Source organism: Vicugna pacos, chromosome X, assembly GCF_048564905.1.
Source record: "Vicugna pacos chromosome X, VicPac4, whole genome shotgun sequence".
Classification (NCBI taxonomy): domain Eukaryota; kingdom Metazoa; phylum Chordata; class Mammalia; order Artiodactyla; family Camelidae; genus Vicugna; species Vicugna pacos.
Window position 1 is genome coordinate 104,725,598 of NC_133023.1, and position 17,949 is coordinate 104,743,546.

Below are 17,949 nucleotides of genomic sequence, written 5' to 3' on the forward strand. Positions count from 1 at the left end.
CAACAGGCCTCCCCAACCTTTGGGGATGGAAAAAGGATCATGTCTCTCCGCCCACTCAGGGCCTGGCCCCTGGGAGAAAGGTGCCTGGCAGCAGATGGGAGCCTTTCGCCGGGACCTTGAACATACCTTCCTACACTTCTGGAAAACAGAGAAGCTGGGGGCTCTGTACCCCTCCCCTCCCCTCCCCTCGGCCAGGGCTCCCTGTCCAGACCAACTCTGGGACCTCACGTGACACATAAAGAGGACGATGACCAAAGTCGCTGGTTGCCCTGCTACCGAGATTCTAGAATTCTGCGGACACTATTTACTGGGCGTCCCTGCTCAGACTGAAGGCCCTTCTGCCCTGAGAGCTCAGTGATCTGGTCTCAGGGAGAGCATGTGCCTGGTCTAGACTAGCTGCATGGCGAGTCAGAGCCCCGACGAGGAATATACGGCCACGGCGGCCCCCGCAGCTGATGGAGAGCCCCCAGCGGGGGCCCCATCGGGTTCATCCCCGGATCCAAAGGTGGATTCGAGGGAGATTTTGGAGAAGCCCGGCGACCAGGCCGAGAGCCAAGATCCAGGCTCCCAAGACAACCAGCCACCACAGGACCCAAACCCAGGTCCCGCCAACGTGGACGGAACCCACGGTGTTCTTGGGCTCTCCTTCCCGAGAAAGCTCTGGATGATGGTGGAGGACGAGGCCTTCAAGTCCGTGCGCTGGAACGACAAGGGAGACATGCTGATCATCGAGGAAGACCTTTTCCAGCGGGAGGTTCTTCGCCGGCGCGGCGCAGACAGGATCTTTGAAACAGACAGCTTGAAGAGCTTCATCCGCCAACTGAACCTCTACGGGTTCAGGAAAATACACCTGCCCGGCACTCTGGGTCGCTCTCCGGGGAAGAAAAGGCTGATGGTAACGTAGACAGCCCTTCCGTCTCCCGAGTTCTCTGTTCCTGGAACAGCTTCCCAGTCCTGAGCGGATGAGTGATGTGCTGAACGGGGTTCATTCCCGAGGGGGACTTTTTTCCTGCGAGCCAGTACTGAATGAAGGCTGAGGCAGTCCGGCGTGTCATGTAAGGCTCGCCCCTTAGAGATGCCCTGCGGGTGTGACCGAAGACCCAGGGGCCACTTCACGTCAGGGAGCTAGAGTGACACCTCAGCCCAGGCACCACGTAGCTTTAGTGAGCGCACACTCCAGGGCGAAATAAACCTTGCCAGGAATTTAAAAAGACCTCTTCTCCACAGTCAAACAAGACCTTTATGATGGAGGTGGGCGGGGAGGAGTGAATATTTCCCCCGAAATGACGAGAATGATTCATGTCCTTTCAGATCTACCACAACTGCAACTTTCAGAGAGAGAAGCCCCTGCTGATCGAGAACATGTGGAGAAAAGGTGACCCGAGAGCAACTGCTCGGCCCGCTTCCAGCGCAACCACCCCAAAGAGAAAGAAGCAAGCCGCCCCACCTATGAGATGCACCCAGTTTTTCCATCAGAATGACTCCACCAAAGATGCCGACAGGAAGACCCAGAGGGAAGCCCCCCGTGCTCAGGTGCCCAGCGGCATCCGGGCCTTCATGCTCCCTGGCGTCCTGTCTGCCGGCCGGGTGGCCAGGTTGGTGGTAGTGCAGCGTCCCTCCAGCGAGCAGGGCGGCCCGAGTGGGGAGGGCACCTCCAGGAATGTCACGCTAGTGCCCCCGGCTACTGCCGGAAGGGACGGTGCAGGGGAGCTGCCCAGAAGCCCCCCCGTTTGCCCCGATCCCAGCTCGGTGGTGTCCACGTGCAACACGGGTTACTGCATGCTGCTCGCGGCCCTTCTGCTCATGGCCCCCAACCAGGAGGCCCGCGGCAGATGAAGAGCCCGAGGGCTCTTCAGATTACAAGTGTGCTCTCTGCGAACGGTTCAAGGACAACCCAAAGCCCTGAGCTCACAGACCACTAGAGACACACGAAGAGCACCGTCCTGTAACCATGAACATTTTGGGCTTTAATAAAGACAAGCAAAACTCCCCGGGGCTAAATAAAGAATCTGCGAGAACCGCGGGTCCGTGTTCTTTCTCGCGTTCGATTCCGCACACGTCTCACCAGATAAGCCCGCGGAGGCTGGAGACCCCGGCCGGGGGCAGGCTTTGGTCCCCATCGGCCTCTTTCATCTGAAGCTGTGGCATTTCGGACACCCGCCCAAGGAGGTGGGGAGCGAGCACTGAGGCGAGCCCAGGAAGGTCTGGTCCCCTGGGCCGGGCCTGCCCATCAGGGGACAGACAGCCTGGCTTCTGACCTCGGGGGTGTCTCCCCCCCACTACTCATGCATCCCGGAGCAGGAGGGTCTTCCTCCTGGGTCCCCCAAGGATGCCAGAAGTTTCTGACCAGCAGCTCAGCGTCTCCAGCTCCCGATCCAGGGCCCCCTCCCCCCACAGAGGCCCGCCGAAACGTAGGGCCACCCCCTCCACCAAGGGCTGAGAGCGCTGCAGCCTGGCTCCGAAGAGACGGGGGGTTGCAGTCAAATGCCTGGGGGGAAGCCCATCACCCTCGAAGGTAACAACCACTGGAATCCCTACTCTCAAGTGACCAAACCCCCCACAAATGTATAAAAGATCTCCCACCAGGCGAACACCAGCACTGCTCACTTCCATCAGGGCTGTAGTTAGGACCCTTTCTTGGCACGTGAAGCGGCCGTGCGGCACGTCTAACACACCGGCTCCGCGAGCCAAGGGACACTTTACAACAGGGCGAGAGTCATCTGCGAGGCAGACGGTGCTGTTTCTGAGTCCGATGTCCCCTGATGCCCCACTGGTCTGAGCCGACTCGCCAACACTCACGGGGGCCCCAGCTGTCCTGCACGCTGTCCTACCAGCTGGTGCCTCATGCCACGTAGCTGAGAACACAGGGAAGCCAGGCATCGGTGCTCAGGAGAGCCTGACACCGGATTCTGCCCACGTGGCCTGTCCCAGCCCCGCGGGATCACCATCCATCCTGAAATGGAGACGGGGCCCCAGGAGGCGGGTCTGGGTCTAGGACAGAGGGTGTGAGGATGGAGAAGGCTCCTGGACGTGGGGGTAAAGGCTCGGCCCTCTGAAGTCTGCTCTTGTGTTCAGGCTGGGGCCCTGCTCCCACTTCCTCCTGCCCACTCTGCTCGGCTTCTCTCCCAGCCGACTGGGGGGCCCACGTTCTCCTGCAGGCTCACTGCCCTGGGCAGATGGGGTGTCAGGCAGGCGGCAGGCCTGTAGTTCAAAGCATGGTGCCCTCGGGTCCGGTGGGCTCTCAGGGCTCCCGCAAGGGGACGGGGATCCGCGCCTCAGGGCCCAGGGCAGGCACCTGTGTCTGGGAACTGCCCAGGTTTCCACATGGGGCACACGTGGCATGTTTGGTCCATGTGTGTGGTGTGTGGATGTACGTGTACATAAGCACATACAGTCTAGACATGATATAGATACACGCACAGTAGCTGCAGATGAAAAATGTAGTTCTTACTATGGATGAGAATTAACAAGTGAAAATCACGGCTCTGGAACACGTACCATTATCCAGTCATCAACCCAAGGGATCCGCAACTCCCCTGCCACTGCTCAGCCTCTTCAGGAAAAGGTAAGTCTTTCGAATAGACCGTCTACGAAGTCAGGCTAGTTGTCGGGGAGCCCGCGAGGGAAGGTGTGTTGCTCTCTGCCCCTTCACGGTCACCAGGAGGCAGGTCCCCTCCAGCATCTTTGCTGGGACTGCAGCTTTTGTGTGCGAGGGTGGGTGAGGGCCCTCCGGGGTAAGGACAGAGGGGTCCAACCACCCCACAACACAGGGACCCTAAGAATGCAAATCGGCCCCGCGCCAGAATCCTGGGGACCCCCGGGCGGGGCTGTCAGGCTGATCATTCCCCGGCCCCCATTTCTTCAGTGAACTCGGGGAGTCAGAGGCTAGGTCTGAGAGACGCAGTCTCAGGAGGGTAGAGGGCGGCTCCCAAGTCCTGTCAGGAGGCAAGGTGAGGACACAGGAGACTGAGGCCCCCAGGGAATCCACCTCCGCCCCACCCCCGACAGCCCTCGGAAACCCCTGGGCTCGGGGTCCAGATGTGATGGGCACTGATGCCCCAACCTTGGGAGGTGAGTGAGGTGAGGGCCTGGGTGAGGGAGGCCGGCTTCAGGTTTGCTAGTGAAGGAGCCCAGCGCTGCCAGGAGTCAAGGTAGAACCGTGTGTGGGGACTCGGTTTGCAGGCATCCAGGTCGGTTCTGCGGTCACCCCTGGGAGACCCCAGGCAGGGTTGCAAGGATCAGATCCCCACCCCCTCATCCCTGCTTCCCTCTCTGGTGTCCTGGCTCTGGAGGGTCTGAGTCCAAGGGGACCAAGCTCAGGTGGGCAGAGGGAGGTGTCCAGGCCCAGCCAGGAGTCCAGGTGAGGAGCAGAGGGAGGGCTGAGGGAACCCATGGAATCCATCTCAGCCCCTGGCGTCCACAGTCCTGGGAAGCCCTGGGCCTGGTGGCCTCATGTGAGTCCAGAGACTCCCCTGGGGGGTCTCAGGGCAGTGAGGGCCTTGGTGTGAGGGTGTGGGCTCGGGTCAACAAGGGGGCGTCCCAGGACCTGATGGGGCTCAAGCTGAGGACGCTGAGGGAGGACAGAAGGGGCCCCACAGATCCCCGCCCCTGCTGTCAGCCCTGGGAGGGCCTGGGTGGGATGAGCACTCGTGGGGTCCTGACTTCCTGACATCCGGGTCTCGGAAGGACGGGGGTCCTGGGATGAGGGGCGGGGCCTCGGGTGGCCAGAGGGGAGATCACATGCCGCCTGAGTCAAGGTGAGGACCCCGAGGGAGAACGGAGGGATCCTGCACCCCGGGACAGTGTTGCACCTTGGAGGCCACAGGGCAGGGTGAGCACCGGCGGCATTTCCTGACATCCGGGTCTCAGAGGGACTGCGGACCTGGTTTGAGGGGCGGGGCCTCGGGTGGGCTGAAGGGAGGCTCCATGCCGCCTGAGTGAATCTGAGGACCTTGAGGGAGGATCTAGGAGACTCTGGACTCCAGAATAGAGGGGACCCCAAGCTATCTACCCCTGCAGTCAGCCCTGGTAGGCCCTGTGCTGATGAGCACATGGCAGCGTGCCCTGACTTCCGCATCCGGGTCTCAGACGGAGTCGGGATGTAGTACAAGGAGGGGGAGCTCAAGGGGGCAGAGTGGAGAATCCCAGTTCCTGCCGGGCGTCAAGGTGAGGACCCTGAGGGAGGCCTGAGGGGACCAGAGACCCCAGCACAGAGTCGGTCCCGGGAGGTCATGGGGCCGGATCACCTCAGGCAGCATTTCCTGACATCCGGGTCTCAGAGGGACTGCGGACCTGGTTTGAGGGGCGGGGCCTCGGGTGGGCTGAGGAGAGAATCCCAGTTCCTGCCGGGCGCCGAGGTGAGGACCCTGAGGAAGGACTGGGGACACCCTGGACTCCAGAATTGAGGGGACCCCAAGATATCTACCCCGGCAGTCAGCCCTCGGAGGCCTCAGGCCGGACGAGCCCACGGCAGCGTGCCGGGACTTCCGCATCCGGGCCTCGGAGGGACTGGGGCACTGCTGTGGGGAGCGAAGCCTCAGCTTGGGAAACGCAGGGCGGAGGGCCTGTCAGGACAGTGAGCAAGGACTGTGAGGGAGGACTGCGGGACCCTGGACCCCAGTACAGAGTCGTTCCTGGGAGATCATAGGGTGGCATGACCACAGGCACATTTCCTGACATCCGCGTCTCAGAGGGAATGGGGCCCAGGTTTGAGGGGCGGGGCCTCAGATGGGCTGAGGTGGGAATCCCCGTTCCTGCCTGGCGTCACGGTGAGGATCCTGAGGGAGGACTGAGGGAACCAGAGACCCCAGATCAGTGGGGACCCGCCGAACCGATCCTGCCCCTGCTTTTATCCCTGGGAGGCCCCAGGGCGAGATGAGCACACGTTGCTCTTTGGTGTCTCGACTTCCCCATCCGGGTCTCAGAGAGACTGGGGCCTTAATATAAGGAGGGGGGACCTCAGGTATGCAGAGCAGGGTATCCCCGGTCCCCCTGGTAGTCAAGGTGAGGACCCTGAGGGAGGACCAAGAGACCCTGCACCCCGGAACAGAGTCGGCCATGGGGGGCTATAGGGCAGGATGACCAAAGGCAGCATTTCCTGACATCCCGGTCTCAGAGGGACAGGGCTCCTGGTATGAGGGGCGGGGCGTCAGATGGGCAGAGGACAGAATCCTAAATTACCAGGGGGCAATGTGAGGACCGTGAGGGAGCCTTTGCCCTTGTGCTGGGTCTTGGAGGCCCCAGAGCAGGGTGACCAGGTGAGATGTTTTCTGACCTCTTACTCAGAGGTCCTTGGGAGGTGAAGTCCCTGGTCTGAGGAGTGTGGCTCAGATGTGCAGAGGGTGGTCTCCCCGGAACCCCCAGTAGGACTGGGCAGACCCCCTCCCCAGGTAGAGGGGGCCTCAACAGAAACTTGCTCCTCTGGTCCTTCCTGGGAGGCCCGGGTGTAAGTCAGGAGGCATCACCTCCCCACTTTATCCTCAAACTCAGTGCGATGGTGGTGTCGGCCTGCAGGGGACAACCTCATGTTAGCGGAGGGGAGGGTTCCAGGACTTGCTGGGCGTAAATGTGAATGTCTTGATACTGAGAGTAGAGAGCGAGCCCACAGAATCCGGCCCTGCCCCCTGTCATCCCTGAAGTCCCTGGGCAGGAGTGGCCAATGGTGCTGCCCCCTCACCTCTGCCCCAGGCTCTCAGGGAATTCAGACCTAGTTCTGAGGTTGGCAGAAGGAGCCACAACCGGTCAGCAGCAGAAGGACTCACAGGATGTGCCAGGGCTCAGGAAAAGGACCCTTTGGGTGGATGCAGGGCATGAGGAGACCCTCACCCCAAAAGAGATGGGAACTTACAGTGTCCGGCTTGAGCTGTTTCAGCCCTAGGAGTCCCCAGTCAGGTCTGGCCGGATGGGGCCTGCCATCACTTCCGTCACGTGGTTGGGGGTGGGGTATCTCAGGGTGTGAGGACCTTGGTCTGAGGGGAAGCATCAGGCCAGCAGAGGGAGCGGTCCTAGGATATCCCACGTGTCAAGGCAAGGACTCTCCGTGAGGACCAAATGTACCCCGCCATCTCAGGAGAGGAAGGACCCCACCGGGTCCAGCTGACCCGTGTTCCCAGCCCTGGAAGGAACAGTCAGTGGTGGCCCTAAGTGCCGTGCTCACTTCCATCCTGGGTGGGAAGGTGGGAGTCTTCAGGGAGTTGAGGTCTGGGTCTGACGGGCAGATGTCAACTCGTCATCCCAGGTGGGGGCAGGGGGGAAGAGCAGGCCCTGGCGGGAGTGAGATGCATGGCCTCCAGGCACTGAGGGCACCTCCGCCCAGGGCAGAGGGGCCGATCCCCGCTGCCAGTGCTTCTGGTTTTTTCGGGGGGCTGGGGGTGGATGTTGTGTAAATGGATCCTGGGACCAGTTTCCACGTAGGGGAGAGGTTCCCCGGACCAACAACAGTTCTCAGACAGCAGCAGAGTGTTCAAGAATTCAACTGCGTTCTGACACCGTCTAGCCAGAGATGGCATCAGACCCTCTGGTTCAGGCTCAGTCCTCCAAGACTGCCCTCCCCCCACCACTTCAGAAGCCCACCGCAAGGCAAGGTTCTTCCCTGTGCTGCTAAATGGCCAGCTGTAGGTTGGGGATTCCAACTCCCTCCTCCTTGGGTTTCCACCGCTGGTGACAAGTCGAGGCTGTTACTTGTCCTTCTGAAAGACGTGTCCTTCTGAAAGACCTCCAGAGGTTGCCACGCCCTCCTCCTCAGGTTTGGTTGATTTGCTAGAGTGGCTCACAGGTCTCTGACAAACGTATTACTTCCTAGATCACCAGCTGAACATAAAGGGCATGAGTCACGAAGAGCCAGATGGAAGAGGTGCTAGGGCCAAGGTGTGCGGGAGCGGGGCCGACTTCCCCGCTCTCTCAGACAGTGCCACTTGCCCCAGCTCTCTACCTGCTCACCAACCCAGAAGCTCTCCAAACCCATCCTCTTGGGGTTTGACGGAGGCTTCATTACATAAGCACGATTGGTTAAACCATTGGCCATTGGCAATTGAACTCAAATCTCCAGCCTTTCTCCCCTCCCTGGTGGTGCTGGGGAGGGGCCAAAAGATCCAAACTTTTAATCACATGATTGGCTCTTCTGGCAACCAGCCCCATTTTAGGTGCTTTGCAAACACATCTCATTGACATGAAAAACAAAAACAGCACATTCATCACTCTCAACACTGAGGACATCCCAAGGGCTTTGGGAGCTGTGAACAAGGAACTGTGCACAGAAACCAAAGTCAATGACCAGAGGTATCCTTGTCCTGAATCACAGCAGGGAAGGGGCCTCCTCTCCTTTCTCTCCCGGCTTTCAGGGAGGTGAGGACCTTGGTGTGAGAGGACGGGTCAGATCCTATCTGAAGGAACCACGCCTTGGCGACAGAGAGAAGAGTCCCGGGTCCTCCCAGGAGTCAAGGTGAGGGCCCGAGGGAAGGGTGAGGGGACCCGCACGCCCACAACAAAGATGGGACACCAAAGTAAACCTCGTTCAGCCCTAGAAACCCTGGGAAGGTCGATAAGCTTGTCCTCCCACAAGGCCACTGGGTCCCCACCTGTCACCGCTGCCCAGACTCCTGTCAGCTGCCAACACCTGTCATTATGTCCCTGGTTCAGATGAGTGAGCTCCGCCAGGCTGTGGAAGACCTTCAGGACCCAAGAGACGCCCAGGGCCTGGTGGATGTGCAGCAGCTGGAGGCTGAGCAGGAGGGGGCCGCATCCCCCCGGTACCCCTGCTCCTCCTCAGTCTCCTCTTCCTACTCTGCCGGTGCCGAGTCCCTGCGCCAAGGTGCAGAGCTTTCAATGATGGCTGACCTGGTGAGCTTCCTGCTCCTCAAGTATCACCGGAAGCAGCCGACCACCAGGGCAGAAATGCTGAGTATCCTCAGAGAATACCAGGACCACTTCCCTGCGGTCTTCAGCCAGGCCTCTGAGTGCATGCAGCTGGTCTTTGGGGTGGATGTGAAGGAGGTGGACCCCAAGGAGCACTTGTACATCCTGGTCCCCACCCTGGGCCTCACCTGTGATGGGATGCAGGGTGGTGAGCAGAGCATGCCCAAGAACGGCCTCCTGGTGATACTTCTGGGTGTCATCGTCCTGGGGGGAGGGGGGGTGCCTGAGGAAGAGGTGTGGGGAGCACTCGGTGTCATGGGGGTGTATCCTGGGAGGGAGCACTTCATCTACGGGGAGCCCAGGGAGCTGATCACCAAAGCGTGGGTGCAGGAGGGGTACCTGGAGTACCGGCAGGTGGCCAACAGCGATCCCGCTCGCCACGAGTTCCTGTGGGGGCCCCGGGCCCACGCGGAGACCAGCAAGCTGCAAGTCCTGGAGCATTTGTTTAGACTCAACAGTGAGGGTCCCATTTCCTTCCCGTCCCTGTCTGAGGAGGCCGTGAGCAATGAGGAAGAGGGGGCCTGAGCCAGACTTGCAGCCGCGCTCCTTCCAGGCCCCTGTCCAGCAGCTTCTCCTGCCGGGCAGGAAGGGAGCCCATCCTTCACCCTGTGTTTGCAGAGCGAGCAGTCAGCCTTGGAAGGAGTGAGGGCCCGGGCCAGCTCGGGGGGCACGGCGTACAGCATCTCTGGGCTCCTCCCGTCCTTTACGGTGACATGGAAATTGATCTTTGTTTCCTGTAGGTGTTTTTCAGTGCTGTTCCTATTAATAGAAGATTTAATAAGCTTCAGTATCTAACTTTGTGAATGACAGTGATCACAACGAGTGTATGCTTATCCAGTTCAAACACAACAGTTTTCCTCTTCTGTAAAGGAGACTGAAATCTCTCTCTCTCTCTCTCTCTTTTTTTTTTTTTTTTGGTCATCCTGGATGACATAATATGGAATTGCAATTAGAATTGTTTGGGAAATGTGAGAGTAATTAGCAATGATACAGATGAGGGAAGATTTAGAACAATAAAAGTAAAAATATTAACTTGCTTCTTACCCCTTCTTGTTTGTCATTTTATACGTGTAATATCCCTATGTTTAATTGGGTTTCCATGGGTTATTTAAGAAAGTAGGAGAAAATCAGTGTGAATCAACAGGATCCCTGCTCACCATCTCACTTCATCCGCACACATTCACCGAGCCTCTGCTGTCCGGAGGGCTCTGTGTTAGTGGGGACACTAGGAAAAGCAAGACACACCCCACACCTAGAAGGACAGGCTAGGAGCCCAGTCACATCAGGAAGATGGTGACATGTCCCTGAAGTCCCACAGAACAAGGGAAAGAAGCGGCGAGGCGGAGGGGGTCCGGGAGAGAGCACCCAAGTGCAAGTGCGCAGAGCCAGGGCAGGTGGGGGCTTTGGGAAGCTGGGCTTCCTTCTGTGGGAGGTGACGGTAATGAAGCCGGGTGGTGGCGGCGGCCAGACTTGAAGAAGGCGTGTTTTGGGTTTGAGAAGCCACAGTTCGGATGGAAGGGCGGCTGGGAGGGGGCAAAGGTTGTTCCTTGACTCCCTTCGTAGGAGCTCGGTGTTGAGTCCAGCTGGGAACCCTCCCCCACCCCTCAGTGTAACCTAGCCTCTAATCGGGAGAATTTACTTAGTTTCATTTAGGAGACATGCTTTTTGGCTGATTAGCTCTTCCACATCCTACTGAGCTGCGTGTTCTCTAACATGACCTGGATAACAAACCAACCAGCCAAGTGCCAGAGGAGGGAGTGGGAGGGTCTGGGGCCAAAGAAAATCAGAAGCACCTGCCAATCATCGCGGTTCCAACAGGCAGCGCGCCCCGCGCGAGGTGCTTGGCGCACATCACACGCACCCCTGCAGTCCTGCGGGACGGGCCTCCTCACACCCGCCCACTGCACAGATGAAGACCCTGAGGTCGTGGGGCTCGGGAACCTTCCCAGGATCACGTGCTAGTAAGTGACGGGGTGGGGCCGAGACCCCTGGTCTGAATTCATCTAGAGCCCACGCTGCGCCCACCCATCGCAGCCTGCGGCCCACCTCCTGACCCAGAGTCCACTTCTCTCCTCAGTGTCCTCGTGGTGTCTGTCGGGTGACAGAAAGTAGGATCCTGAGGCCCAGGTAGTAAAAGCTGGACCAAGAAAGGAAGGTGACTGTGACAGTCAAAGCCAGGGTGAGGACTGTCTGCGGTTTCTTGAGAGCTGACCCTGCCAGGTGGTGGCACTGCTGTCCAGTCCCAGCCCTTATCCCACACGACAGCACCCTGCCCTGGTCCCCTCCTTCCCCGGGGCCCTCTTGGCCAACTCGAACCTGACCTGCTGCCTTGGTCATCACAGGGGGTGGGGGTGTGGAGAGAAAGACAGAGACAGAGAGAGACAGAGACAGAGGCAGAGGCAGAGACAGAGAGAGACAGAGACAGAGAGACAGTCACAGAGACAGACACAGCGACAGAGCGAGAGCCAGAGCGCGAGACCGGGCTTGAGACTGGGATTGGGATTGTGGTTGACTGGGTCTTGAAGGCCACATTTCTTATGGGATAACATCCCTAACGTAGACTTTTCAGAAGCTGCAGAAAAGTTAACACTAGGGAACATCCTGACACCGTCTCCCTGTCCCCAGTGGGGGAGGGGAGCGGCCGTAACAGAGCTTGCCTGGGGCTCCTTTGGAAAGTGCATTGCACCCGACGGCCCCTGTGCCATTTGAGCTTCTAAGGATGGCTTTCCCGGGTCTCCTTGGCCTTGGACAACTACGAAATGAGTCATCACTGGACAAGGAAGACTCCCCTTTGCTGCTGTCCCTGTGGGGTGCAGGTGGCTTCCGGGCAGACACAAGGCCCCCAGTCTGGGCTGAGGCCGTGGGCTCGGGCGTCCGCAGTGGACCACAGGCCGGCTCTACTTCTCCGTCAGGCGGATCCTAGGCCCACGACTCCACCTTCCCCGGCCCGGGCCGGGCCTTCCCTGCCACCTGCCCCGGGTCAGACGGGAAGAGTCCACGGCGCTGCGCCGCAGAGCGCTCAGCACCGCCAAGGGACGGCAGGCGCCCTCCGACCTGCTCGAACTGTCGCAGTGACCGTGCACAGCTGCTTTCAAGGACACTGAAGCCAGCTCCTGGGCGACATACAAATTTGTTCGTTCCAAGATACGCTGGGGACCACGTTCACGTCCTGTCCTAGTCTGCTGTCCTCAAGGACCTCTTTCCGGGTCTGGAGGGGGAGGCAGATACACCCAAGCTCTCAGGGAGACAGGAGCACCCCACCTTGGGACTGGACATGCAAGGCGGGCTGTGGGAGCCTTGGGAGGGAGCCTGGGACCACAGGAAGACCCGACTGCCGAGGTGGCCTTGAAGCCGGGCCGGCCTTGAAGCCGGGCCCCAACATGCAGAGCGGCCTGTGGATAGAGACGGGCATTGCCACCCGACGAGGCAGCTTGAGGACATGCCCAGACAGGGGAGTTCTTGGCGGGTCCCAGAGCAGCCGGGGACTGGGTGCGGGTCTGGCCCAGGGCCCATGGACGGTGACGGAGAGCGGTTGGGGGTCCTCTGGGCTGGCGGACACCGGGGGCTAAGGCAGGCGCAGCGGCCGGCGGGCCAGGCTGGGAAAGGCAGGCCTTGGACGTCGTGAGGGCTGGTATCTGAGTAACAGGTGTCCTGAGCCATGGCTGAGAGCGACCCCTGGGGCGCGACACAAAGCCACGGCCCAGCCGGCCCGGGGCGGGGGCGGGGGCGGGGAGGGCAGGGGTGCGTGGGATGGAGGGAGGCAGACCTGTGAGGGGGCAGGCCCACCAGACCCAGGGTGTGAGGGAGGGCTGGAAGGAGCGGGCGGCAGGCGAGGCCACAGGGCTGGGATCGGCCCGCCGATGTCCCAGCCTTTGGGCCCCCTCCTGAGACGCCCCCGTGGCCTCCACTGAAGTTCGAACTCTAAGGACACGTCCCTGCAGGAGGGAGTGACCCGAACAAGTGCTCTGTAAACCTGTTTAGAGGCACAAAGACCTGCGCCCAAGCTCCAGTCTCGGCCTAGGAGCTCCACGAAGGCCGACAGCCCTCAGACTCGAAGGCCCCTTGGGAGAATCTCTTTCGAACCCCTTGCCCTCCCCTTCTGGAACAGGGAGTGGCCCTCAGAGAGGACAGACGCCTCTCCTTAGCGGCAGAGCTGGGATGAGGACCTAGGAGCCCGGCAGACGGGCCTTTCCAGGTCCCATTCTCTCTCCCTGTGCAGTGACTATGAAGAACAGTCACCACAGCGGCTACAGAACACGTGTCCCCCCAGACCGCTGTCCTGTCTGTCCTGCCATCTGTGGTGAAGACGGCTCTCGGGCTGGACTTGTCCCATCCCACACCCAGAGCCTCATCTATTTTCAGTCACACGTGGACGGGCTTTCCGTTGGTCACGTCTAGCTCAACAAGTAGGAACTGTCCTTGGCAGTGAGTCTGTAGAGTAGGCCCCTTGAAAAGTACCGGACCCAGAGCAGGCAAAATTATTCAGTGTACCTGCCACCGAGGTGACGGCGGGACGGGGACCCAGGGCTGGGGGCGGGGCTGGCTCGGGGAAGGCGAGCAGGGCAGGCCTGGGAGCAGACCAGGGAAATGCTTGCTCTCAACAGATCAGAATACATGCTGAACCCCCAGATCAAGGACTGCAAAGGGGAAGAAGCAGGGCAGAGCCGAGTTGGAAGCGGAAGGCCAGCAATCTGGCAGGGCAGGAGCCTAACCCCCCCAGTGACAGGGAAGAGGGAAGAGGGCCTTAGAGCAGCCTCAGGGGAGGCTGAATCCGAGGTCTGAGGGAGGTGTTCTGACGCGGACTAAGGCAGGTGTTCTGAAAGTGAGTGCTCTCGGGCCACGAGGAGTTTCTATGGCAAGAAATGGACACTAAAGAGGATCCCATGTGCTCTGGAGAGGGGTGGGGCTGCGGACAGCAGAGCTCAAAAGGAGGCTCCAAAGCACAGGGGAGGATGCGGCCATCCGCTCACGCGGCACGGGGGGAACCCTATGTGCCAGGTGCTTTGGTGACACTGAAGTGGGACGTGGGGAGTGCCCCCACACGCTCCCACACAGCCCCACTCTGGGGACAGCTCGACCCAGGGGCAGGAGAACGGGACACTTCCTTATGGCCCATCAGAGCTGGACCGACCAGCCAGCAGGAGCAGCTGGAAGAGACCAAGGCAGGAGCTGTTGGGAGGGTGGCGGGCGCTGCCAGCCAGCCCGGGCCAACCAGCCCACTCGGACCACCACTTCCGGGAGGTGCAGTCGCCCGGGGCCCATCTCACCCCTGCCGCCTTGGTGGCAGCCAAGCCAGGGCCAGCCAGGGCCAGCCAGGGCCTGGCCCTTGAACAAATCGGAGGCTGGCAACAGGCCTCCCCAACCTTTGGGGATGGAAAAAGGATCATGTCTCTCCGCCCACTCAGGGCCTGGCCCCTGGGAGAAAGGTGCCTGGCAGCAGATGGGAGCCTTTCGCCGGGACCTTGAACATACCTTCCTACACTTCTGGAAAACAGAGAAGCTGGGGGCTCTGTACCCCTCCCCTCCCCTCCCCTCGGCCAGGGCTCCCTGTCCAGACCAACTCTGGGACCTCACGTGACACATAAAGAGGACGATGACCAAAGTCGCTGGTTGCCCTGCTACCGAGATTCTAGAATTCTGCGGACACTATTTACTGGGCGTCCCTGCTCAGACTGAAGGCCCTTCTGCCCTGAGAGCTCAGTGATCTGGTCTCAGGGAGAGCATGTGCCTGGTCTAGACTAGCTGCATGGCGAGTCAGAGCCCCGACGAGGAATATACGGCCACGGCGGCCCCCGCAGCTGATGGAGAGCCCCCAGCGGGGGCCCCATCGGGTTCATCCCCGGATCCAAAGGTGGATTCGAGGGAGATTTTGGAGAAGCCCGGCGACCAGGCCGAGAGCCAAGATCCAGGCTCCCAAGACAACCAGCCACCACAGGACCCAAACCCAGGTCCCGCCAACGTGGACGGAACCCACGGTGTTCTTGGGCTCTCCTTCCCGAGAAAGCTCTGGATGATGGTGGAGGACGAGGCCTTCAAGTCCGTGCGCTGGAACGACAAGGGAGACATGCTGATCATCGAGGAAGACCTTTTCCAGCGGGAGGTTCTTCGCCGGCGCGGCGCAGACAGGATCTTTGAAACAGACAGCTTGAAGAGCTTCATCCGCCAACTGAACCTCTACGGGTTCAGGAAAATACACCTGCCCGGCACTCTGGGTCGCTCTCCGGGGAAGAAAAGGCTGATGGTAACGTAGACAGCCCTTCCGTCTCCCGAGTTCTCTGTTCCTGGAACAGCTTCCCAGTCCTGAGCGGATGAGTGATGTGCTGAACGGGGTTCATTCCCGAGGGGGACTTTTTTCCTGCGAGCCAGTACTGAATGAAGGCTGAGGCAGTCCGGCGTGTCATGTAAGGCTCGCCCCTTAGAGATGCCCTGCGGGTGTGACCGAAGACCCAGGGGCCACTTCACGTCAGGGAGCTAGAGTGACACCTCAGCCCAGGCACCACGTAGCTTTAGTGAGCGCACACTCCAGGGCGAAATAAACCTTGCCAGGAATTTAAAAAGACCTCTTCTCCACAGTCAAACAAGACCTTTATGATGGAGGTGGGCGGGGAGGAGTGAATATTTCCCCCGAAATGACGAGAATGATTCATGTCCTTTCAGATCTACCACAACTGCAACTTTCAGAGAGAGAAGCCCCTGCTGATCGAGAACATGTGGAGAAAAGGTGACCCGAGAGCAACTGCTCGGCCCGCTTCCAGCGCAACCACCCCAAAGAGAAAGAAGCAAGCCGCCCCACCTATGAGATGCACCCAGTTTTTCCATCAGAATGACTCCACCAAAGATGCCGACAGGAAGACCCAGAGGGAAGCCCCCCGTGCTCAGGTGCCCAGCGGCATCCGGGCCTTCATGCTCCCTGGCGTCCTGTCTGCCGGCCGGGTGGCCAGGTTGGTGGTAGTGCAGCGTCCCTCCAGCGAGCAGGGCGGCCCGAGTGGGGAGGGCACCTCCAGGAATGTCACGCTAGTGCCCCCGGCTACTGCCGGAAGGGACGGTGCAGGGGAGCTGCCCAGAAGCCCCCCCGTTTGCCCCGATCCCAGCTCGGTGGTGTCCACGTGCAACACGGGTTACTGCATGCTGCTCGCGGCCCTTCTGCTCATGGCCCCCAACCAGGAGGCCCGCGGCAGATGAAGAGCCCGAGGGCTCTTCAGATTACAAGTGTGCTCTCTGCGAACGGTTCAAGGACAACCCAAAGCCCTGAGCTCACAGACCACTAGAGACACACGAAGAGCACCGTCCTGTAACCATGAACATTTTGGGCTTTAATAAAGACAAGCAAAACTCCCCGGGGCTAAATAAAGAATCTGCGAGAACCGCGGGTCCGTGTTCTTTCTCGCGTTCGATTCCGCACACGTCTCACCAGATAAGCCCGCGGAGGCTGGAGACCCCGGCCGGGGGCAGGCTTTGGTCCCCATCGGCCTCTTTCATCTGAAGCTGTGGCATTTCGGACACCCGCCCAAGGAGGTGGGGAGCGAGCACTGAGGCGAGCCCAGGAAGGTCTGGTCCCCTGGGCCGGGCCTGCCCATCAGGGGACAGACAGCCTGGCTTCTGACCTCGGGGGTGTCTCCCCCCCACTACTCATGCATCCCGGAGCAGGAGGGTCTTCCTCCTGGGTCCCCCAAGGATGCCAGAAGTTTCTGACCAGCAGCTCAGCGTCTCCAGCTCCCGATCCAGGGCCCCCTCCCCCCACAGAGGCCCGCCGAAACGTAGGGCCACCCCCTCCACCAAGGGCTGAGAGCGCTGCAGCCTGGCTCCGAAGAGACGGGGGGTTGCAGTCAAATGCCTGGGGGGAAGCCCATCACCCTCGAAGGTAACAACCACTGGAATCCCTACTCTCAAGTGACCAAACCCCCCACAAATGTATAAAAGATCTCCCACCAGGCGAACACCAGCACTGCTCACTTCCATCAGGGCTGTAGTTAGGACCCTTTCTTGGCACGTGAAGCGGCCGTGCGGCACGTCTAACACACCGGCTCCGCGAGCCAAGGGACACTTTACAACAGGGCGAGAGTCATCTGCGAGGCAGACGGTGCTGTTTCTGAGTCCGATGTCCCCTGATGCCCCACTGGTCTGAGCCGACTCGCCAACACTCACGGGGGCCCCAGCTGTCCTGCACGCTGTCCTACCAGCTGGTGCCTCATGCCACGTAGCTGAGAACACAGGGAAGCCAGGCATCGGTGCTCAGGAGAGCCTGACACCGGATTCTGCCCACGTGGCCTGTCCCAGCCCCGCGGGATCACCATCCATCCTGAAATGGAGACGGGGCCCCAGGAGGCGGGTCTGGGTCTAGGACAGAGGGTGTGAGGATGGAGAAGGCTCCTGGACGTGGGGGTAAAGGCTCGGCCCTCTGAAGTCTGCTCTTGTGTTCAGGCTGGGGCCCTGCTCCCACTTCCTCCTGCCCACTCTGCTCGGCTTCTCTCCCAGCCGACTGGGGGGCCCACGTTCTCCTGCAGGCTCACTGCCCTGGGCAGATGGGGTGTCAGGCAGGCGGCAGGCCTGTAGTTCAAAGCATGGTGCCCTCGGGTCCGGTGGGCTCTCAGGGCTCCCGCAAGGGGACGGGGATCCGCGCCTCAGGGCCCAGGGCAGGCACCTGTGTCTGGGAACTGCCCAGGTTTCCACATGGGGCACACGTGGCATGTTTGGTCCATGTGTGTGGTGTGTGGATGTACGTGTACATAAGCACATACAGTCTAGACATGATATAGATACACGCACAGTAGCTGCAGATGAAAAATGTAGTTCTTACTATGGATGAGAATTAACAAGTGAAAATCACGGCTCTGGAACACGTACCATTATCCAGTCATCAACCCAAGGGATCCGCAACTCCCCTGCCACTGCTCAGCCTCTTCAGGAAAAGGTAAGTCTTTCGAATAGACCGTCTACGAAGTCAGGCTAGTTGTCGGGGAGCCCGCGAGGGAAGGTGTGTTGCTCTCTGCCCCTTCACGGTCACCAGGAGGCAGGTCCCCTCCAGCATCTTTGCTG

The 17,949-nt window shown here is 60.2% G+C and overlaps 3 protein-coding genes across 7 annotated transcripts; all 3 read left to right on the forward strand.

Moving 5' to 3' along the window:
- Positions 1 to 322: 322 nt before the first annotated feature.
- On the forward strand, positions 323 to 2,018 carry LOC140691890 (heat shock transcription factor, X-linked member 3-like). The gene is made up of 2 exons (XM_072956258.1): positions 323 to 895; positions 1,312 to 2,018. Exons 1-2 carry the CDS (start codon positions 401 to 403, stop codon positions 1,834 to 1,836), a joined length of 1,020 nt encoding a protein of 339 aa, XP_072812359.1. The 5' UTR covers positions 323 to 400; the 3' UTR covers positions 1,837 to 2,018.
- Positions 2,019 to 4,726: 2,708 nt separating this feature from the next.
- LOC140691739 (melanoma-associated antigen 10-like) lies at positions 4,727 to 9,956 on the forward strand. 5 transcript variants are annotated; one of them, XM_072955610.1, is made up of 3 exons: positions 4,727 to 4,831; positions 8,300 to 8,440; positions 8,638 to 9,956. In XM_072955610.1, exon 3 carries the CDS (start codon positions 8,638 to 8,640, stop codon positions 9,436 to 9,438), a length of 801 nt encoding a protein of 266 aa, XP_072811711.1. In that variant the 5' UTR covers positions 4,727 to 4,831; positions 8,300 to 8,440; the 3' UTR covers positions 9,439 to 9,956. The 5 variants fall into 5 exon arrangements, with proteins under 5 accessions (XP_072811711.1, XP_072811710.1, XP_072811712.1 ...); XM_072955609.1 differs by lacking the exon at positions 4,727 to 4,831 and adding an exon at positions 4,923 to 5,166; XM_072955611.1 differs by lacking the exon at positions 4,727 to 4,831 and adding an exon at positions 4,923 to 5,166 and having other exon boundaries at positions 8,340 to 8,440.
- Positions 9,957 to 14,581: 4,625 nt separating this feature from the next.
- Positions 14,582 to 16,277, forward strand: LOC140691891 (heat shock transcription factor, X-linked member 3-like). Its single transcript, XM_072956259.1, has 2 exons — positions 14,582 to 15,154; positions 15,571 to 16,277. The coding sequence occupies exons 1-2, from the start codon at positions 14,660 to 14,662 to the stop codon at positions 16,093 to 16,095; spliced, it is 1,020 nt and encodes a 339-aa protein (XP_072812360.1). The 5' UTR covers positions 14,582 to 14,659; the 3' UTR covers positions 16,096 to 16,277.
- Positions 16,278 to 17,949: the final 1,672 nt, after the last annotated feature.

Bases quoted from the DNA above. Each gene is read 5' to 3' on its own strand.
- LOC140691890 (XM_072956258.1), top strand. From the start codon at position 401: ATGGCGAGTCAGAGCCCCGACGAGGAATATACGGCCACGGCGGCCCCC. The intron at 896-1,311 runs GTAACGTAGACA...ATGTCCTTTCAG, and splicing joins CGGGGAAGAAAAGGCTGATG to ATCTACCACAACTGCAACTT.
- LOC140691739 (XM_072955610.1), top strand. From the start codon at position 8,638: ATGAGTGAGCTCCGCCAGGCTGTGGAAGACCTTCAGGACCCAAGAGAC.
- LOC140691891 (XM_072956259.1), top strand. From the start codon at position 14,660: ATGGCGAGTCAGAGCCCCGACGAGGAATATACGGCCACGGCGGCCCCC. The intron at 15,155-15,570 runs GTAACGTAGACA...ATGTCCTTTCAG, and splicing joins CGGGGAAGAAAAGGCTGATG to ATCTACCACAACTGCAACTT.